The sequence below is a fragment of the Neomonachus schauinslandi genome, chromosome 7 (genome assembly GCF_002201575.2).
Source record: "Neomonachus schauinslandi chromosome 7, ASM220157v2, whole genome shotgun sequence".
In the NCBI taxonomy this organism is placed as follows: Eukaryota; Metazoa; Chordata; class Mammalia; order Carnivora; family Phocidae; genus Neomonachus; species Neomonachus schauinslandi.
This window is the reverse complement of record NC_058409.1, coordinates 58,009,920-58,031,758: the sequence shown is the minus strand read 5'-3', so window position 1 is coordinate 58,031,758 and position 21,839 is coordinate 58,009,920. Positions and strand designations below refer to the sequence as shown.

Sequence of the window (21,839 nt, the reverse complement as noted above, 5' to 3'; positions counted from 1 at the left end):
AGGGTTAAGGAATTTTCTTTTTTTTTTTAATTGTGGTAAAAAAATTGAAAATTTCCCATCTTAACCAGTTTCAAAGATGCAGTCCAGTAGGAATTTTCTGTTTTCATTCCTCAGTTTCAGTGATAGTTTACTTGGCCGTTTTCTCCCAGTCACGTATCTAAAGTAGATTCCATTTACTCATTGGTTGATTGAGTTAACAAATATTTGAATGCTTACCACCTGTGAGATAGAATAGGAACGTTGTTTTTTTTCCAAAATAGAAACTTGTCATGTTTTTCCAATTAGAAGCCAAGTGTTTGTTGCAAAGAGTTTAGAAAATACAGAAAAACATAGTCACTCCTAATCCTACAAGTTTATTAATTACTGTTGCCAAGTTGGTATATCCTCCCAGATTGTTTTTTGTTGTTGTTATTGCTGATCTCTGTCTTACTATATTGTTACCCCAAATGCTATCATACTCTATACTGTAGTGTTGTTAACCATTTTCAGTTAATACAGTGTGGCTATTTTTCCATGGCAGTAAATTTTTCTGTATCATCTGTATGATCACTGTGGTGGGTGCATTGTATTCAATGACGTGAACCTACCATAATTTCAGTGGTTAGTCTTTCAGTGAACATCCAGGTTTCCTTTCTCTCTTCTAAACAGCATGTAGATGGTCATTCTTACTTATATCTTTGTGTTCTTGCTTAGTGAGGGTAGAAAAAGGTCTCTTATTTTTATTGCTGTATTCCTGGGAATTAACACTATGCATAGTAGGTGTAGAGTATAATGAGTGAATGAATGGCCTGGTTATTTCCATAGGGTTAGGAATAGGGCTTTTAATGTGGGATAGGACTTAATGGTGATGTAGGGAGCTTGGCGATTGGGGATCCACTGAGGCCAGACATTGCCTGGGAGAGAGACAGGGGCACGGAGAAGGAGATGCCTTCAGATATTTGTTGGGTGCTTACTGTACACCCACGGGCCAGCAAGAAAAAGTGTTTCCTCTCCTACCACCTCCTTCCCACGCAGCCAGTTTCCCTTTAGCAGGCAACCAACATTCCAGGCCCGTGTTGTCTGTCCTTCTCACCCTCTCTGTGCCAGCAGTAAGCGGGGCGGAATGGCAGAGAGCCAACCAGATTGAAATTCTGGCTCTCCCACTCATCAGCCTTCTGACCAGAAGTTGCCTAATGTCTCTGAGCCTCTGTCTCAGCTCTGTAACTTTGGGGTGATAAAATAATAATAATAGTTGTGCCTTGCGGAGACTAAGGGATGAATAAATGTTAGCTATTGTTAGCTAATATTGTGGATTAAGTACGCTGTAATGAGCTGCCCTCTCTTCTTTTGTATGGGAGAAAGCCCCTGTAAGGCCCAAAGCAGTTTACTGACACGTGTGTAATACGTGTTGAGTTTCCTACCACATGATCGCTTTGTGCCTTAGGGACCACCTGCCACTTGTATTTGTTGTTTGGTGAGATAGTTCTTTACTGAGCAGAGGGAGTTGTGTGTTCTTGTCCTCCCAACTTTGAAGCCTCCTCTTTCCCTTGCATAGCTCCCAGTAAGGGACAGCCTGTGACAGCATGGTGGCAAGCATTGCTATTTACCGTCACCTCTGCCTGCCTTCTTGTAGTAAAAAGGTCTCTGCCAGCTCGATGAGAAGCTGTTTTTGAGCTTGGGCCGGAATGAGCTGCAAAATGTTGGTTGTGGGCTCTAGAGTTTAAATAAATATTGCTTGTCAGAGTAGAATCAGTTGTTCATTACCTCTCCGCGGACCCCTGTTGATTCATAAGTAATCCTAAAACCTCAAAGGAGGACGAAGCAAAGCGGGCTGTGACATCGCGTACATAATATTGTGTATTACTGAAAGATGTGGAAATCTAAGTAGGGTTAAAGGTTAGAGAACACTATTAGTTGAATAAAAAAATTTGAACCCAGCTTTTATGCTTTAATGTTTTGCTTCTGTTTCTTTGATAATATAAACCCCGCAGCATGCCCAGGAACCTGGGTTCTGCTTCTAACACCTTCAACAGCTTCAGTATTTGAGGAACTTCACCCACCCATTATTAAGGGACATATTATAGTTCTTGTAGTTACAGAAGGCTTTTATGTCTTTCCTCTGCTTTGCTAGGGCTCCTATATTTCCAAGTTGGGAAAAACAACTGCATAAAGGGTGGTGTCAGATTTGGAGATTTCTTTCCTTTCGAAGTTTGGACTTAGTTTAGACACACTAAAGCCAACGTGGCTATCCAGAACTCTCGAGGAATAAGTCCCTCTGAATGAATGTTTTCCACCTTGCTGAGGGATTTACTGCCTCCAAACTAAAGCGCTGAAAGTCAAAATAAAATAGTGACCCTCTTTGGTATGTTCTTGTGGCTGAAGTGTCCTTTTTTGCCTTCCTAAGTGGAACGAAGGGAACGCGATGGATGAGTGAGCACAGTGCCCTGTGTGAGCTGTACCATGAGAGCAGAGGCCGGAAGCAAGTGATGCTCACATTCCCTGTGGGGTGTTTGAAGGGCTTTCAGCGGCTCCAGTTCCTAGTTCTTGCTTCTCTTTAGGACTGGTTTTTCTCTTGCTTTGGGGTTAACTCCGTGTGCTTGCCTCGTGCAGTTCATTTTTCTTTCTTTCTTTTTTTTTTAAGATTTTATTCATTAATTTGAGAGAGAGAGAAGAGAGAGCACGAGTGGGGGGGAGGGGCAGAGGAAGAGGAAGCCGAGCAGGGAGCCCGACACACACGGGGGCTCGATCCCAGGACCCTGGGATCATGACCTGAGCCGGAGGCAGACGCTTAACCGACTGAGCCACCCAGGCGTCCCTGCAGTTCATTTTTTGAACATCTAAGTATTTATGGATGGTGGGGATATCTTGTAACTTCTTGCAGGGATGACAAAAACGTAGCATGAATGCCAGCATGCCTCTGGCAGGTGGTACTTATTTTTTCTGGAGAGACATTGAGCCTTAGGATGCACCTCAGACAGCATTCCAGGCTAGCCCCGCTGGTGGGCTGTGCGATGTGAGATGAAACCTATTTACCTACTATCTGTTGTCTACCTAGGCTCCTTCAATTTTCAAGTGAGGAAAACGAAGCCCCAGAGAGGAAAGATGACTTACGCAAAGCCACTCAGAGCTAGAATCCAGGTCTTCTGGTTCTTGGGCCGGAGAACTCCCACCAGTTTTTCCCTCCGAGCAGCTGTGGGCTTAAGCAAGGCTGTTACAACTGTGAAAATAAGACTTGAGGGAGGGAGGGACGGTCATAAATAAGATACCTGTTCTATGTGTGTGCACAGATTCTGTGACATCTCTTTGGCTTTCTTCCTGATTCTTTGCTATTTCTAATTGGAGTTGCCAGCTGGGGATTCTAAGTAATAAAGGAATTATGCTTTTTAATTTGACAGAGGGAAGTTAAAACCAGCCCTAGCTCATGTCCTCACATGCCTGAGATCAGTCCCTTGGAAGAACTATCTGTGCCCAAAGCCAGGGCAGGGGAGGGGAGACTGATATTTATTTATTTGTTGGTGGGGGGGGATGTGTGGTGTCCTTAGATAGGAGAAGAGTTACTCTAAGTGGGGAGGCCCAGCTCCAGGTAACAGCAAGTAGCTGGCTTATCCTTTCATTTTGACTCTTTCCTGGCCAGGACAAAGTCCCTTCCGTTTCCAAAAGCTTTTGCTATTCATACTGTTGCTATTTTTTTTTTTTAAGATTTTTATTTTGGGGATGCCTGGGTGGCTCAGCTGGTTAAGCATCCCCCCTTTGGCTCAGTTCATGATCTCAGGGTCCTGGGATTGAGTCCCGCATTGAGGGGAACCCGCATCGAGGGGAGCCCGCTTCTCCCTCTGCCTGCCATTCCCCCTGCTTGTGCTCTCTCTCTCTCTGATAAATAAATAAATAAATAAAATCTAAAAAAAAAAAAAAATAAACATTTCATTTTTAAGCAATCTCTGCACCCAACATGGGGCTCGAACTCACACCCCGAGATCTAGAGTCACACTCTCCACCAACTGAGCCAGCCAGGTGCCCCCATACCATTGCTATTTTAAATGAAGTTACATAGAGGGTATAAAGGGCTCTTTGAAGACTTTTCTTTTTTGCTATGTTTGGGGGAGGGGAAGGTTCTTCAGAAAGGAAAAAACATCATGTAAGTCAACACCATATTTGCAAATGCTTCTGTATCAGTATTTTCAAACTTAACTTTTCTTAAGCAATTTTCTTTTTTTAATCGTAAGAGTTAACACCTGAGCGTGATAAAAACCCAAGCAGAGGAGCGCAGTGAGAAGTCGACATAGTCTTTTCCTCCCATATCTAGACCCACGCTACAGAAAATCAGCATCAGTGGTCACTGTAGGCACATGTACGTTAGCGGCCCCCGCTCCCCCCCCCAACCGCCGGGCATGCATATAAAATATCAGGGCATGCTGGCTGTGCTTGCTGGAGCTGTCATAAAAATGTACCATGGCTGGAGTGGCTTAAACAACAGAAATTTCATTTCTCACAGTGCTGGAGGCTGGAATTCCTAGATCAAGGAGTTGGCAGGTTGGTGTCTTTTGAGGCCCCTTTCTTTGGCTTCGGGATGGCAGTCTTCTCCCTGTGTCTTCATGTGGTCTACTTTGTGTGTCTTTGTCCTGACCTCCTCTTCTTACAAGGACACTAGTCATGTTGGATTAGCACCCACTCCAATGATCTTATTTAACTTTAATTACCTCTTTAAGAACGCTGTTTCCAAATATAGCCACATTCTGAGGTAGTGGGGCTTGGGACTTGAACATATGAATTTTCAGGGTTGGGGAGGGGAGGGGGAGGGCACAATTCAGTCTACAAACTGACTTACTCTTTTTAACTATATCCTATTTGTATACACAGCCCATTATTTTTCCAGTCCCCACGTAGCTGGAGAAAAAGACTGTTTTCATGCATATAATGAACAACGTTACACTAAATCCCTGTGCCCTTCTGCAAGCATATTAGCAGAATGAACTTTCAGAAGAATTGCAAGCATTATCCTCCAGAGATTTCTTGGGTCTCTCTTGAGTGTATAATCATTTCTTGTGGGAGAGGAGAGTGTGCAGTATCTACAAATTAAAGCCCTTAAAGCTCTTCATAATATAATGCTGGTATGAGAGACTCGGAGTGCATCACATGACTTATGAACATGGCCCTATGGAGTGGAATTGCCAGCCATTTTGTTTGAGGAGTTTTGCTATTATGACTTTATCATATATTATTCATTATTCATCATTATTTATTCTATTGAGTCATTGACGGGTCCTGTTTTATTCATTTATGTTATTTTATATTTTTAAAGTAGACTATTATTTTAGAGCAGTTTTAGGTTCACAGCAAAACTGAGAGGAAGGTACAGAGCCATCTCCTGCCCCCACACATGCATAGCCTCTGCGTTGTCAACAGCCCCCATGGGGTTGTACACTTGTTACAATTAATGAATCTACATTGACAAATCATTATTAACTGAAGTCCATAGTTTACGCTAGGGTTCACTCTTATGTTGTATGTTCTACATCTGTGTTTTTTTTTTTTTTTTAAAGATTTTATTTATTTATTTGATGGAGAGAGACACAGCGAGAGCAGGAACACAAGCGGGGGTAGTGGGAGAGGGAGAAGCAGGCTTCCCGCGGAGCAGGGAGCCCGATTCCGGGCTTGATCCCAGGACCCTGGGATCATGACCTGAGCCAAAGGCAGACGCTTAACGACTGAGCCACCCAGGTGCCCTGCATCTGTTTTTTTATACCCTAATTTGTTCAGTAAAAGTTTAGGCTCCCTGGAGCCAGAGGTAACAAGCTTGTGACAGAGCTGGAAGTTAGGCTGGCCAGGAATTGATTTTTTCCAGTTTGAAGATCAGTGTGAGTGACATGCTCAAAGTAATAAACCTGTAAGTGGCAGGCGCTGGATGTGAACCCATTTTATTCCAAATTATGCTCTTCCTAAAAGAAGTGGTAAGTCAGCAGCACTGTGAGATTTTCTAGATGCTAGCATTTCTTTTAAGAACGCCATTTTGAATATACGCTTGGTATATATATCAGTGTCTAGGTTAAGATAGTGCACTTGTATCCTTGGTGATTGGCATAGTTTGATTTGATAGGTAACTCTTAGGCTAGTAGAGAATGGCTGTTAGATTCTAATATCAGGTGTAGGTGTATGTGCACACACACCTGTATATATACACGGATACACCTACTTACACATGTGCATGTATATATGTATTTTTAATTTTATTTATTTGACAGAGAGAGGGAACACAAGCAGGGGGAGTGGGGGAGGGCGAAGCAGGCTCCCCGCTGAGCAGGGAGCCCGATGTGGGGCTTGATCCCAGGACCCCGGGATCACGACCTGAGCCAAAGGCAAACGCTTAACGACTGAGCCACCCAGGCGCCCCACTACTTGCCTTTAAATAATAACAAAGAGGGTGCCTGGGTGGCTCAGTTGGTGAAGCGTTTGCCTTTGGCCTCAGGTCATGGTACCAGGGTCCTCGGTTTGAGGCCCACATCGGGTCCCTGCTTGGCAGGGAGCCTGCTTCTCCCTCTCCCACTCCCCCGCTTGTGTTCCTGCTCTCGCTTTCTCTCTGTCAAATAAATAAATAAATAAAATCTTTAAAAAAAATAAATAAATAACAAAGAATATAAAATAATTTATATAAATATGTAATAGAAATAAATATATAAATAAATACATTTATAAATTTAAATAAATAAAATACAGTGTAAATATAAAAATATAAATATAAGAATAAATATAAAAATAAAATATAAAATCTGGAGATAGTTTGAATGTTGATTGTACTATGGGAACATTCTGTCATGGGAAGCATTAACTGCTTTAAAAATACTTCTTTTCCGGGCGCCTGGGTGGCTCAGTCGTTAAGCGTCTGCCTTCGGCTCAGGTCATGGTCCCGGGGTCCTGGGATCGAGTCCCACATCGGGCTCCCTGCTCGGCGGGAAGCCTGCCTCTCCCTCTCCCACTCCCCCTGCTTGTGTTTCTGCTCTCGCTATCTCTCTCTCTCTGTCAAATAAATAAATAAAATCTTTTAAAAAAAATATTTATAAAAATACTTCTTTTCCCAAATAGAATAAATATTTTATTGCATTTGAATTTGAAATACAGTAAGACTGGTTATTTAAAACCATAGAACTAAAAAAAGTTAGCAGCCAACAAAGGAGACAGTTGGGAAAGAATTTGGGAGGTGAGGAGGAGGAAGGTGACGGCCAAGAGAAAAGAGTGCTATGTCAGTGGAAGGAGAGAGCAGGAAAGAAGGTGGGGGAGAGGGGGAAATTTGGGCCTAAGGCTAGAAAGAGGTCAGTAAAGTCAGGGATAGAGGATGTGAGTGAATTATAAAGGAAGGTAACCTATCAGAACCACCCACATGCAGCAGTGTTGGGATCTCTCTTGTGTGAGCTGTTAGCCCAGCCCAAGCAGAGTGACTTATCTTACAAGGCAGTGGCCAGAAGAGTCTTTTGAGGAAGACGGTTTGGAAAACTGAACAGAAGATGGCAAGAGTGCATTAGCAAACAAGTGATGAAATAGTATGCAAAGTACTCAAACAATGAATGGTGTTACTGGGCAGAGAACCAGTGCTGAACTCAGGCTCAGCTGCTTCAAAAATCAGTACTTGGGAGACAAGTTATGGTGGGAAATGAAAGGTTGCTTTATTCAGGAAGCTGGCAGCCTGGGAAGATGGTGGACTAATGTCCCAAAGACCGTCTTCCCTGTCCAGGCGAAGCCAGAGAGTTTAAAGAGGAAGGTGTGGGACATTGGAGGCTGGGGGTGGGCTACCTGCAGGAGAAGGTGGTGCCCAGGTGGATAGTCGTAGACATGATCCTGAACAGACTTGCTGGCAGCAGCAGCAGCTCTGTTCCAATGTGGTCCGGACTTCTCCTCTGGGGAAGTCTGGTCCTTTACTCCTTAAGGCCGGTGGTCTGCAGTTCTCAAGGAAAGTAGGTTAGTTTGCCTACAGACTAAGGGAGTGCATAAGCTTGAAGCTTCGTGTGGTGCTATAATGGCGGTTTCCCGAAGTAAACGAAGGAAGATGTGAAAACACGGTCCTGATTACAGCCTGTTACACCTGTATACGTGTGACCTCTTCTCATTGTAAGTGGTGTTTACAGTGTGGCATTCGAATTGATGCTTGTGTTCAAACCATGAGACGCCACGAACTTCCTTCCAAATCATCACCAAGACGTTGAGTTTTTAGGTTTTAGACGTTAAATTGACTGTAGTTTTTTTTTTTTTTTTAAGATTTTTATTTATTTATCTGAGACCGAGCGAGCATGTGAGAGACAGCATGAGCAGGGGGAGGGGCAGAGGGAGAAGCAGGCTCCCCGCTGAGCAGGGAGCCCGATGTGGGGCTCAATCCCGGGACCCTGGGATCATGACCTGAACCGAAGGCAGACGCTCAACCAACTGAGCCACCGAGGCGCCCTGACTGTAGTGTTAATATCTGTAAGGTTTAGTTGTTATTTGCAGGTTATGGTAATTTCTTTTGTAAAATTTCCTGTTGGCTTAAGAGAATCCCTTCCTAACACCAGGTGTGTTAGATCAAGTCACCTATGAGACCATAGCACAAGCATAAATACTGTTACTACCCCAGTTTTATAAATGAGGAAACTGAGTCTTAAAAGGGTAAATACCTTGTACTCAACGGTACACAGCTAGTAGACGGAGGAGCCAGGTTCCAAACTCTGGCAGGCTGATTTTGAGCCTGAACCTTCTTCTTTTTTTTTTTTTTAAGATTTTATTTATTTATTTGAGAGAGAGAGAAAGCGCGAGGTGGGGAGGGTCAGAGGGAGAAGCAGACTCCTCGCTGAGCAAGGAGCCCGATGCGGGACTCGATCCCGGGACTCCAGGATCATGACCTGAGCCGAAGGCAGTTGCTTAACCAACTGAGCCACCCAGGCGCCCTGAACCTTCTTTTTTTTAAAAACAAACAAACACATTTATTTATTTATTAGAGAAAGAGAGGGAGAAAGGGGCCAGAGAGGCAGAGGGAGAGAGAATCTTAAGCAGGCTCTGCGCTAAGCACGGAGACCAACGCTGGGCTTGATCTCACGACTGGAGACCCTGACCTGAGCTGAAACTAAGAGGCGGAGGCTTAACCGGCTGAGCCACCAAGGCACCCCTTGAGCCTGAACTTTTATTATTTATTTATTTATTTATTTATTTTAAGATTTTATTTATTTATTTGACAGAGAGAGCAAGAGAGCACAAGCTGGGGAAACAGTAGGAGGGTGAGGGAGAAGCAGGCTCCCCGCCAAGCAGGGAGCCCGATGCGGGGCTCGATCCCAGGACCCTGGGATCGTGACCTGAGCCGAAGGCATACGCTTAACCATCTGAGCCACCCAGGCGCCCTGAGCCTGAACTTTTAAAACAACACTGCCCCCATCGCCCTATGCTTTCCTAAAGATCGAGTTTCTTTTTAGCACAGTGAAAATACTGTGTATGATGTTATAATGATGGGTATGAGTCATTATACATTTATCCAAACCCACTGAACATACACCAAGAGTGAACCCTTAGGTAACCTGTAGACTTTGGGTGATGATGATGAAATGCAAGCGTAGGTTTATCCTTGGTAAAAAACGTACCATTTTGGTGAGTGGTATTGCTAATGGGGGAGGCTTTGCATGTGTGGGAGGAGGGGTATATGTCAAATCTCTGTGTCTTCTCAATTTTATTGTAAACCTCAGAGTGGTCTTAAAAAAAGAGTCTTTAAAAAGAAAAAAAATTAACACCAATCTCAAACTTGAAAATTTAATCCCTGTTTTATTTAATATTCCCAGATTATGTCTAGTTGCATTGACCAATGAAGCCCCATCAGAGGTGGGGGGGGGGAAATCCGTTTCCCCACCTAAAAGGTGCGTGTTGCTAGGGGTACAGCAGGATCTCTGTGCTCCTCGGCGCCCGGGCCTGCTCGTTAGCCTAACAGCTTACCGTTAGGGACACGGAGGTGTGTAAGGGGCACCTGTGGCTTCGGAGCTTCAAGTTACGCACTCCCGGTATTGCCTGCGAAGGAGGCTGCCTACCCGCCCACGTGGCCTTTCCCATCCAGCCGTCCCGGGGAGTTTATACAGTTCATTCTTTGCCTCACAGGTTTTTGCCAAGTCCCTTTCTTGGGCCCAGCTTCTTGTTTTTTTTTTTTCCCCCACGTTCTTCCCACCCCACTTTGTCCCTTTTCTCCTTCTTGGCTTCTTCTCTTACCCCTTAGCTGATCTCCGAAATCTTCGTTTTCCCTCGGAGCACTGGCGACAGGGTTTCAGGGGAACCGTGAGTGTTGAGTGTAATGGCCCGGCATCTCCCGAGCCACATGCCTGCCTTCCACCAAAGACACCATCAGACCACCGCGGTCCCGTGGGCAGGCTGGCCCCGGGCAGCGGTGGCCTGGAGGGCGGACCCGCAGGGGGCTGGCGTCCGGGGGTCTGTGGGGCCGTGGCTCTGAGAGGCTGTTTTGTGTCCGCTCCCTAGCTGGCCTGCTGCTGCGGCTCTGCCGGCTGCTCCCTGTGCTGCGGCTGCTGCCCCAGGATCCGACAGTCCCGGAGCACGCGCTTCATGTACGCGCTCTACTTCATCCTCGTCGTGCTGCTCTGCTGCGTCATGATGTCCAGGACCGTGGCTAACGAGATGAAAGAGCGTGTAAGTCGGCCTCCGTCCAGCCCTTCCCGTTTCCCACGGTTGAGGAGGGCGTGTGGGAAGCTTTCAATGCGGACGATGGGGCCCAGCCACCCTGGTGTGGTTTGGGCTCTACTCGTGTTCTCTGAACGTTCCGGAAACCTTCTCGGTGCTTTCCTGCCAAGCGGGGGAGCCCCTCAGCGGCTTGCACTTTAGCAGTAGTCCAGGTACGATCCGACGCTTCGGGTGTGGTCGTGTGTCTTGGTCGGGTGTAGCCTTGTTTATAGCTGTCCCCCCTCGGATGTACGGTCTTTCCTTGTCGACTTCGTACTTTTCCCTTGTCGTCAGGATGGCCGCCAGGGTCTCAAGTAGCAGCTGTTGTAAACGCAACTTGGCCTACGTGGGAAGCAGGATAAAGCTTAGAAAATCCCACAGATAATGAGGAGTGGGCCGTAGGGCGATTTTTACTTTGCTGATGTATCGTTTCTGGGTTGGGTGTCTCCAAGGGTGCGGGATGGATTTCTGGCCATTTCCTGGGCAGTGTATCATGCTGCGGCGGGCCTGGTGATGTGATGCTGATGAAGACACGTAGGCCCTTTTCGTGGACTTTCCCCATGGAAGGCCTTTTAATCAGCCAGATGACAGGGGGACATGTTGGGGGTTTTGAGGGAGCCCAATAAATAACATTTCTCTTCCTAGGTTCTAAACAAATTGACAAAAAGAGACTACAGGGTCAGCAGATAGATGCCAGACATCACCTTAATCCCTCGTAAAGCTGATGTGAGACAGTGTGGCTTGGATCTGCAATTGAAGGGGGCTTCCTACTACTGAACCCCAGAGCGAGTTAGGCTTTTTCACGGGGGGACCCCACCCATTACCAGTCTCACTGGGCTGGACCAGACTTTGCCTATAGAGGTATACGGTTTACTAGGAAGAGCAGCAAGCGTGTTGCAGCTCTGGTCCAAGGAAAGCCTGGCTATCCAAGCCTGTTTTCCTGGGGCCCCCCAGAATGAGGATGGGGAGGAGGCCAGGGGTAGCGCTCCAGTGGTCCCCCTCCACACTGGAGGTGACATCACCAGGAGCAACTCCCGAGCAAGAGTCTGTTCTCCCCAACCTTAGGCTGATAGTACAGACTGTCTTAAATATACTCTCAAGTGCTTCAAAACAACCATTTCCTTAAAAGCACTTGATACATTCTTATCCATTGGGTCCTTCGAAGAGTTCTGTTAGGTAATGCTTCGATCACTGTGGCTGTACGGCCTGGAATAGAGTGGAGCCACTGTGGAAGCTTGTGAAATTGGGATTCTCCGCTGACTGCTTTAAACGTTGGCGCTCTCCTCAGTAAGGCACTGCAGCGGGGGCTCTGGGGCATTCACGCTTGGGAGAGATGGAGCTTCTCCTGCGGAAGACAGGGTGTAAAGTCTTCTGAGGCATAAACAAGGTAGAAATTAGTAAGTGCCGTATGAGGGGAGGCATGAAGTGCTTTGGAAACTTGAGGGCAGGGAGACCCAGAGCTAAGGCTGCCTCGTTAGACCACACCAGGCTTCGCTCTATGTTGGTGGTAGTTAGCACCAATTCTCTTCGTCATACTGTGGTTGGATCTTGTATGTTTGTATGCAGGAAGTTTGAGAGGAGAAATACTGAAAGGGCATTTGATCTCCCATTTATCATCTTTGTTTTTCAGGTGACTTCATGTTCTCTATCTAAATGTAGCAGGCGTTGGTTTGAGGGTCCACAGTGGTTGTGGCAGGAATTCTGAGCGGGTATCAGATGTCTCTGCTGCAATTCCGGCCCTTCAGAAATTTTCAGTCTCCGTAGAATTAAGCTTCAGATCCAAGAAACAAAACCCAAGACTCTACAAACATATAGTGGTGAACCCATCTGAAACATGGTTACTCGAGGGCGGGGTTCCTTTGGGAGCCACAGGTATACATTTTAGGATATGACTTTAATAATAAAAATAATTTTAACATTTGATGGCCATCCAAGTAACCTGCCCCTATGAAACACTCCTTTACGACTTCAGCCAGTGTCTATGATTTCCAAGTCTTTGTAGAACGTTTAAGAAACAGAAGATGTTGAGTGCTGAGTGGTATCACTAAGGGAGGCTTCATGGAAGTGACTTGGGTAATAATAATGACTGTTTTAATTGCTAATATGTATTGGGTGATACCAGGTGCCAGGTTTTATTCTGAGCATTTTTTCTGAATCCTCTTGGTTCCTCACTACTGCACTCAGCTGAGCAGTAGGTGCTGAGGCACTGAATCATTTCAGTACCTTGCCCGAGGGCTCCAGCCCTAAGTGGTACAGTTGGGATTTGAACCCAGGCTGAATGTGTTCTTCACGCCTAGGCTCTGTAGGTGGACAGGAGGGCAAAGAGATGAGACATGGATAGGTAAAACGGCCTTGCAGGGATTTTAGTGCCAAGGTTAGGCCTTTGACCGTGGTTTGGTGGCCAGTTGGAAGCCATTATCGATTCTTGAGTGGGAACGTGTCCTTATAGAAACAGACATATTTAGGGAGGTGAGCCCAGCAGTGGTGTGTGTGTGTACAGTGTGATTTGGGGTCAGGCAGGATGGGGGGGTAGGGGCAACCCTGACTCCTCACATTGGCTCTTGTGAGTGTTTCTATGCCTGTCTCCTGAATGTACTTATTTAAAAATGGTTTGGCTGGCCTTTCTGCATAGGGAATGAGGTCTCTGTGGGGAAAACCAATCCTTTTCCATTTTTAGGGCCTCATAGAGGGCAGGCCCACTGGTCACAAAGTCAGCTTGTTTGCAGCCTGTAGAATGGAGGCTGACCTCATCCTCAGGCAATGCTTGAGGGCAGGTGTTGAAAGGTCCCCTTGTGGGGACACCCACTGGGCTTCTGTGGCAGTCCTCGCCCCCGCTTTGTTGGGACTGTGGAAATGTTTGAGGATGCGTTGGGAAAAGGAGAGAGCATGTATGCTTTGCTTGTAACTGCCCGGAGGGGGGTGTGTCATGGCCTCCTACCCAGCATTCTCACCTTTGTCTGCAGAGGACGGGACTCTGTCCAGAGCCACGCGGGCCTTTGGTGCGTGGGTTCAGAACACGAGAGCAGCCCTCCTTTTTAGTTGGTGTTTTTTTTTTTTTTTTCCTTTTCTTTTCTTTTTTGGGCTTGGTTTCAAAATGTGGCCCAAGTTTAAATTTGAGCAGGAGGGAGCTGCAAGGAGCTGCCCAGCCAAAGTTCATCCTCCCTCCTTTCACTAGGGAAACTCTTCTTTCCCATGAGAACTTTGGCTCAGAGCAAACTCTACCAAGTGCTGGTGATGCAGGGCGTGATTTCTGAGTTTCCTGGGGCAGGTTTCCCCTCCCAAAATGTAGGAGCCGTTTTACTGAAGGTCATTCATGTCATTAATCCTGTAATTCAAGCAGGTATAGTCTTTTTTTTTTTTTTTTTAAGATTTATTTATTGGGGCGCCTGGGCAGGCTCAGTCATTAAGCGTCTGCCTTTGGCTCAGGTCATGATCCCAGGGTCCTGGGATCGAGACCCGCATTCGGACTCCTTGCTCGGCAGGAAGTCTGCTTCTCCTTCTCGCAGTCCCCCTGCTTGTGTTCCCTCTTTCGCTGTGTCTTTCTCTGTCAAATAAATAAATAAATAAAATCTTTTAAAAAAATAAGATTGATATATTTATTTGAGAGAGAGAGAGGAGAGGGAGAGAAAAAAATCCCTAGCAGACTCCCCGCTGAGCGCAGAGCCTAATGCTGGGCTCGATCTCATGACCCCAAGATCATGACCTGAGCCCGTCAAGAGTTGGAGGCGTAACCTACTGAGCCACCCAGGCTCCCCAAGCAGGTATAGTTTAGATGTGGTTTTGGAATGTTGGTGAGGTCCTGAGCTGAAGGCCGAGAAAGAATTCTTGAGACATCTTTGGTGCAAAAAGGTGATTTTATTAAAGCACGGGGACAGGACCCGTGGGCAGAAAGAGCTGCTGCCCTGGGGTTGTGAGGGGTGGCTGATTATATACTTGGGAGTTGGGGGAGGTAAGGACAAAGGGAGGTCTCCAAAAGGACTTTCATATGCTAAAGAAGACTCTCAGGATGCTGGAGGCCTGGCTAGTGTCAAGTTAAGGTGTTGTTTTTCCTCCTAGTAAGGTGTTCAGACAGTTGGGAGTGTCCTGGAGGAACATTATACTCTGCCTGCCTCAAGTATTTGTCAGTGGGCTGCAGGTTATATGGAAATTTTATTTTATTTATATTCCCTTCTACCTTTGTTTCCCACATCACTGTGGGGGAGAGGGTGCTGTTAGGGCTCCAGGAAATTGAGTCTGTGGGTTTCTGAAAGTTAGGCTATTGGTTAGAATGCTTTTTCCTTGTAAATCACTAAGACATTTGTAAACTGATGGAGACTCCTGTCCTGCAGGACTGTGATCTCTGTCAGTCAGCTGTTTGTTTTTCCCTTCTCTTAGCTTTAGGGCAGCCTGGAGTGACTGAGGAATGTCACACCATCCCACCAGGGGGGAGGGGGCTGGTTTGTGGGGTGTCTGCTTGTGCTTTGTCCTCAGCTTGCCTTCTGCTCCCTCATCAGTCTTGAGATATTTGATGCTAGGGGATTAAAAATCCATTTCAGAATGTAGGATGAGAGCCTTAAGCCTCCTGACCTGCACCACTAAGTCAAGATGTAACTTCTATACTTGGAAGCAAATGATGACACTTTGAGGTTTTGGTCCCCTTGGAATCTGCCTGGCTTTTTAAGAGGGAGGAGAAAGGGGAAGGTTCTCCTTGTTTCCTGTGGAGGAGGGGCCTCAAAAACCCAACCTGCCTTGGAGAGGGCAGGATAGGTGATTTATGTGGCCCTCAGGCCTTCCTCCCTGTGAGCTCAGGTGCCAGGCCAGCGTTAGGAAGAGCCTTAAATGGGCCTAACCTGAACCGTCTTAGATCCATTTTCTTCACTCGCGTCCCACGTTGTCCCCAGGCTGCACTCATTCATTGAGATGGGTGGTAGGTTAGTGCCTGAACTGGCTCAGTCTTTGCATTTTATTTTCTTTGGAACCCAAACACGTGTTCCACGTTGTAGAGTACTGGGTTTTGTGTTGTTATATGTTTGCTTTAAACTTAAAGTTTTTTCAAAGATTTTATTTATTTATTTGACAGAGAGGGCGCACAAGCAGGGGGAGTGACAGGCGGAGGAAGAAGCAGGCTCCCCGCTGAGCAGGGAACCCTGGGCTCAGTCCCAGGACCCTGGGATCATGACCTGAGCCGAAGGGAGATGCGTAACCGACTGCGCCACCGAGGTGCCCCAAGCTTAAATTTTGAACAGCTATTCCTTGTATTGAGAGGAGAGGCTATTAAGATCTTTGTTTTTGATAGCAACCTTTTTTTGTTCTTTCATTTTTTATTTGTTAATTAATTAATTAAAGTAAACTCTGTGCCCAACATGGGGCTCAAACTCATGACCCTGAGATCAAGAGCACATCCTCTTCCTACTGAGTCAGCCAGGTGTGCCAGTTCATTTGCTTTAGAAGACATTCCGCTTTGTTTGTAATCTTATTTGGTCTCTTTTGGAAACATGTTTTACCTTATACAGTCTTTTCTCATGGGTTTAGGTCCATTTTCTTTTAAGTGAGAATGCGAAAACCTTAGTTTTGCGAAAACCTTAGTTTTTGCATTGGTGGTTCTTGCCCTGGATGAAAAGAGCTTTGTGGTTAATTTCAGCACAGGGTGATATAACGCTGCAGGGCAGAGTGGATTTTTAAGGACCCGTGGGCAAGGTCTATAGGATGTGGACTGGAGCAGGACTCCTGGCTGCAGTGTTTTTTTTTTTTTTTAAGATTTTATCTATTTGTTTGAGATAGAGCAGCAAACTGGGGGGAGGGGGCAGAGGGAGAGGGAGAAGCAGATTCCCCACTGAGCAGGGAGCCCAACATGGGGCTGGATCCCAGGATCCTGGGATCGTGACCTGAGCGGAACACAGACCCTTAACCGACTGAGCCACCCAGGCGCCCCCTCTTCAGTGTCCTAAAAGCAGTCCTTACATTCCATTCTCTCCTGGGACTTGCTGCAAGTCAGCCAGCCTGACGTTGGAATGCCTGCCTCCAGGCCGTTGGAATGCCTGCCTCCAGGCTGTCAGCTGGTGCCACACCCAGAGATTGCAGGTGAGCCCAGGACTCATGCATTGACCTACAGGCTCTTGTTTGGACAGTGGTTTTTATTATCATTAGTTTAAAATTTAAACTTGGCTCCTTTAGGAGGGGTGAGCATGCCGTGGCTCCTCAGAGGCCCCATCACAGTTTACTTACACTGTGTCTCACACATTACTTCTTGCCCCTGAAGAAAGGCATGTGGATTTGCCACTCCTGAAGTAGCTTAAGCTCTTTGAGTTCACAAACGTCTGACAAAGCTATCAATATGAAAATGGACACGAAGCTTCTCTTACCCCATCTACCCTGAGCTCTGGGGAAGTTGCTGAGTGGAATGTTCTAGAGTGGTCTGTGCAAATCTATGCCCATAGCCCGAGGCTGAGATCCAAGAAGCCCTTCTCTGCTGTAAGTAGTCTACCCTCTTGCTCACTGTAATCAGGCATTTTTATCCAAGTAACTATTTAGAAATTGAACTTGTCTTGATCACAACGGACCACTCAGTTTTAGGACTAATGTGGGGTGGAGGTAGGACACTGAATTGGATCTAAACCAGGCCTCTCCTTCCTCAAGTAACATTCATCACCCCCCACCCCACCCCCACTTTTATTTATTTATTTAAAGATTTATTTATTTTGAGGGGGCTGGGGAGGGGCAGAGGGAGAGGGAGGGAGAGAGTTTTGAGCAGACTCCCTGCTGAGCTCCCGACAGGGAAGTGGGTGGGGGAGGCACTCAGTCTCAGGACCCTGAGATCATGACCGGAGCTGAAATCAAGAGTCAAACGCTCAACTGACTGAGCCACCCCGGCACCCTACCCACCCCCACTTTAAAAATCTTCAGTACATACTGTAATCAATCACAATTTCTACGTTTATTGTGAAGTCCAAAATTTGCTAGGGAGCGGGAAAGGAGATGGATGTTAAGGCTGCTAACTGTGGATTTAAACTCTTTGAACAAAGGTAACAAGATGGGCTTAAAGAATTTTTCTCTATTTATTAAAAAAATCCCATCTCTCCCAACACATTCCCTAGAGGTGTGATATGTACATTTTTTTAATGTGTATTTCTCAGTCATTTGCACTGTTCATTATTGTCTTTCTCAGGAGGAGAAAGGAGAAGGAGATATGGTAGAAGGAAATTCATGTATATTGCCAGCATTAGTATAAGATTATGTGGAAGTAGATGAAAGTGAAATAGTTAAAGAATTATTTGTAGCCAGCCACCCAAATCTTGTAGTATCCCCATCACCCAGAACAAAGTGGTCATCCCCGGCTTGCCTGAGCCTGAAACATTGCCCTCTGACCCTTCTCATTCCCTTCCCTTCTCCTTTGCCTGGGGCAGCTCATTCATTTCTAGCTTTGGTTATTTCAGTACGCATATCTGCTAATCAGGGCATGCTTTTCTTTTCCTTTCTTTTCTTTTTTAAATATTTTATTTATTTGAGAGAGAGAGAGCTCTAGAGAGAGAAAGCCAGAGAGCAGGAGTGGCAGGCAGAGGGAGAAGCAGACTCCCCCCTGAGCAGGGAGCCCGATGCGGGGCTTGATCCCTGGGCCCTGGGATCATAACCTGAGCCGAAGGCAGATGCCCAACTGACTGAGCCACCCAGGTGCCCCAGGGCATGCTTTCCTCCGGACAGTGCTTGGTACCCTGTCAAATGCCTTCCCTCTCTTTTTTTCTAGATCCAGTGCTTGACCACACACTTTCCCCAGACAGGTCATAAAAGTATTGATTGGGTTTCTACTGTGCATTCCAGTCAGTTTTGATTTACCCCCACCAGGCTCCTTGATGTCACATTCCAGTTTTGTTATTTCCTGAACAATTAGTCAGTTCATTGACATTTAACAACACTTTGGTGGTTCCTAGTATTGACAGAGGTTTGATCCAGTATGTTTGAGGGTCTGAAGTTTGGTAGATGAGCTACCTTACTTTTTAGTTTTAACCTGCAGTATTAAGAGGAATGTGAAGGCATTCGAGTCAGTATTGTTTGTGGGAAAAGCTTTCTCTGTGCTAGTCTCAGGGGATTAAAAAAAAAAGTAAAACAAAGTTTCTAGTTAAAGTATCTAGTTAAACAGATAAGAGATGGAAAACAGATACTGTGTTATGATGTGTTCTGCCCTGTGAAGAGACAGCAAATATCATATGGTGTTAAGGGTTATGCAGAGAAAATAATTACCTCTTTTAGAGTATGATTTAAGTAGAAGGTTAGAAGGATTTTTGGGGTTTTTTTCCCAAGATTATTATTTTTTAAACATTTATTTGAGAGAGAGAGCGCAAGAGAGAGAAAGTGTTGGGGGGGGGGGAGGGAGCAGAGGGAGAGGGACAAGCAGACTCCATGCTGAGTGCAGAGCCTAACGTGGGTCTGGATCCCATGATATCATCACCTGAGCCAAAAATCCAGAGTCGGCCACTTAACCGACTAAGCCACCCAGGCATCCCCAAAAATGTTATTTTTATGTATCTCTGCACCCAGTGTGGGGCTTGAACCCACCACCCTATGATCAAGATCAAGCTGGCCCAAGTCCGCTAGATGCCCCAAAGGTTAGAAATTTTAAAAGTGGGAGAATCTTAAGTCAGAATTCTAACGAGACCCCTCATTTGACAGGTGAGAGGGTGGGGCCCTGGGCTGTGGCTCGTCCAAGGCTGTGACCCCAGGTGGAGCTGAGACTAGAGCCCCAGGAGGGCTGGCCTCCTGGCTGCCTGGCCAGTGATGTCCCTGACTGCACCCCCTGGGTTTGGTTGTCCCTCGGGTATTTGCAGAAGTGTAACAGGGAAGGCCTTAGCAAACTGAGCCTTCCTCCTGAACGCTCATCTTTCTTCTGGAGCCAGCGGTGAGGAAGTATTCCTTCTGGAACTAGCACTGCCTCGGGCCTGTGGCAGCTTTCTTAGCTTATCTTCCCCACCTGCTGCTTTCCTGTGGTGAGGACCAGAAGCTGGGCTCCAGGGATGATGGTTGGTCTGACGTGGAAAATAGGAGCAACCACAAATCTAGTCTTTATATTTGGCGGCTTTGCATCTAAAACACAAACTGCCTTCGGGTTGTGTTTGGTGTCATTATATTTTAAAAGTAAACAAATATCAGCAGTGAAAAATATTCCACTTTCTGTCCCAGCCTAGGATGACAGGCATTCATGCTGAAGCTGGAAAGTCTGGCTCTTGTTTTGATTTTGATGTTTACCAGCTGAATGTTAAGAAAACTGTGTACGTAAGACCTAGTATCAGGTGTCATTCTGGAGCATTAAAGCTCTATAGAGTAGTAGAACTCCCCATTCTTAGCTGGCATTTTATTATGTTTTTGTGTTAGAACCAGTGTCAAATTAGCAAAAAAAAAAAAAAAAAAGAAAGAAAGAAAGAAAGAAAAAAAAATTGCTGACCTGATCAGTTCTTTGATTCTGGAGTTTTTGGTTTTGTTTTGTTTTGTTTTGTTTTTTAATCCAGCTGGGGTAGAAGAAGTTCTCTTTCTTTCTTTCTTTTTTTTTTTTTTTTAAAGATTTTGCTTATTTATTTGACACAGAGAGACATAGTGAGAGAGGGGACACAAGCAGGGGGAGTGGGAGAGGGAGAAGCAGGCTTCCCGCGGAGCAGGGAGCCCGATGCGGGGCTCCATCCCAGGACCCTGGGATCATGACCTGAGCCGAAGGCAGACACTTAGCCGACTGAGCCACCCAGGCACCCAGAAGTTCTCTTTCCGAACAGCAGCTGAGTTCCTTGTACTGTTGTACGTTGTATGTGTTGAGTGCATCAATGTTTCTGAGGTCAAAGGTGGGTTTGGGCCCTCAAACCTCAAGTCCTTGATAGGACACCATGGGAATATTTTCACTGTGGCCTAATGAGAATTTTTCCGCGGGGGGCTGGCAGTGAGGTTCTGCCTCTTAATACTCTGGGTCCCCTCCGCTCCAAGTGGGAGTGACTTTGGGGGCACATGTTTCCAAACAACCTTAGCTTTGGTCTAAGTTCCATCCAGACCTAACACCATGTGGGAGAAAACAAAGAGTCCCTGCAACCCTCCCATCCGTCACTCCTCCCCTTGCTTGGGCCTCACCCTCCTGCTCACAAGTGAGTTCTGGGAAAATGATGGTGGGAAATAGTTCTGTACTACAAGCAGCGATTTGAACTAATGGATACCCTGCTGAGAGTCTTTTCTTGAATCTGAACCAAGGGTAGAGAAGTTTGATCCTTGTCCAGGAATAATGAGCTTGCCAGGAGCCAGGGAACAAGAAACAACAGTCATTGTCTTTGGACTGGAGGATCCATTACCTAGAAACTTTTGGGGGGCATCAGGTGTTAAGGAGGATCTCTGTTTCAGGATGGATCTGGCTGTGGGAAGGGGAGAATGAACCCCCTTTTCTGTCATCTTCAAAAGCATCTCCATGACTGTCTGCTAACGGGACCTAGGAGCCCTCCTCTGCGGATAAATAGAACAGACAAGAGCTTACAGTTGGAAATGAACAGTTCTGTCATTATAAAAACAGGCCCAAGGGAGCAGACAAATGGCACCACACAGTCAGTAGCCTCAAAACGCTGGGAGCAGGAAACATAAATATTGTGAATAGTTGAGTCTTGATGCTCTTCAGAATTTAAAAGGGTGATCATGTTACTTGGTTAAACTGTAATCCAGTTTGTACTTGAGGAAGTCTTTTAAGTCAAATAATTCCTTCCTTCCTCCTGTCTTTCGTTCTTTCCTATGTCAGTGCCCTGGGGGAGGTGCAGGGGATATAAGTAGTAACACAGTAGTTGTCCTTAGAGAACCAGACCCCAGGTAGGGGAAGAAGAGAATGGTTTGGTAATTGTATGCAGAAGGAGGCCCTTGATGTCGGACTGCACATATGCACGTGGGCGTGTTTGAAAAGCTACAAGTGTGTGAACTCCATTAGTGACTTGGACACAGCACTGTCAGCTTAGCCATCATTTCTGTTGACTTTTGGGGTCACATTAGCACTCAGAAATGTTTTCTCTGTGTCCTTGTCTGGAGACAGGGTTGCTGAGGGGAGGGAGGAGGTTTGTGAGGGAATGGAGTGTGTAGCCCTCTAAAGCAGCCTTGAGCTTAATCACTAGGGGGTCAGGCATTTTAGGGGTGGGGTTTTTAAATTTCAGTGATGACTGTTTCTGCAGTCTTAAAATAAGTCTAAAATTATCTTTTGAAATGCTGGCTTTCAT

The 21,839-nt window shown here is 46.1% G+C and overlaps 1 protein-coding gene across 1 annotated transcript in view; it reads left to right on the top strand.

The window, feature by feature from the left end:
- The window catches only part of SERINC5 (serine incorporator 5), a 100,625-nt gene that overhangs the window by 38,285 nt on the left and 40,501 nt on the right, over positions 1-21,839 (top strand). The window contains exon 2 of the mRNA XM_021699790.1: positions 10,447-10,614. Within this exon, the coding sequence (XP_021555465.1) occupies positions 10,447-10,614 (168 nt within the window). The remainder of the gene's footprint in view (positions 1-10,446; positions 10,615-21,839) is intronic.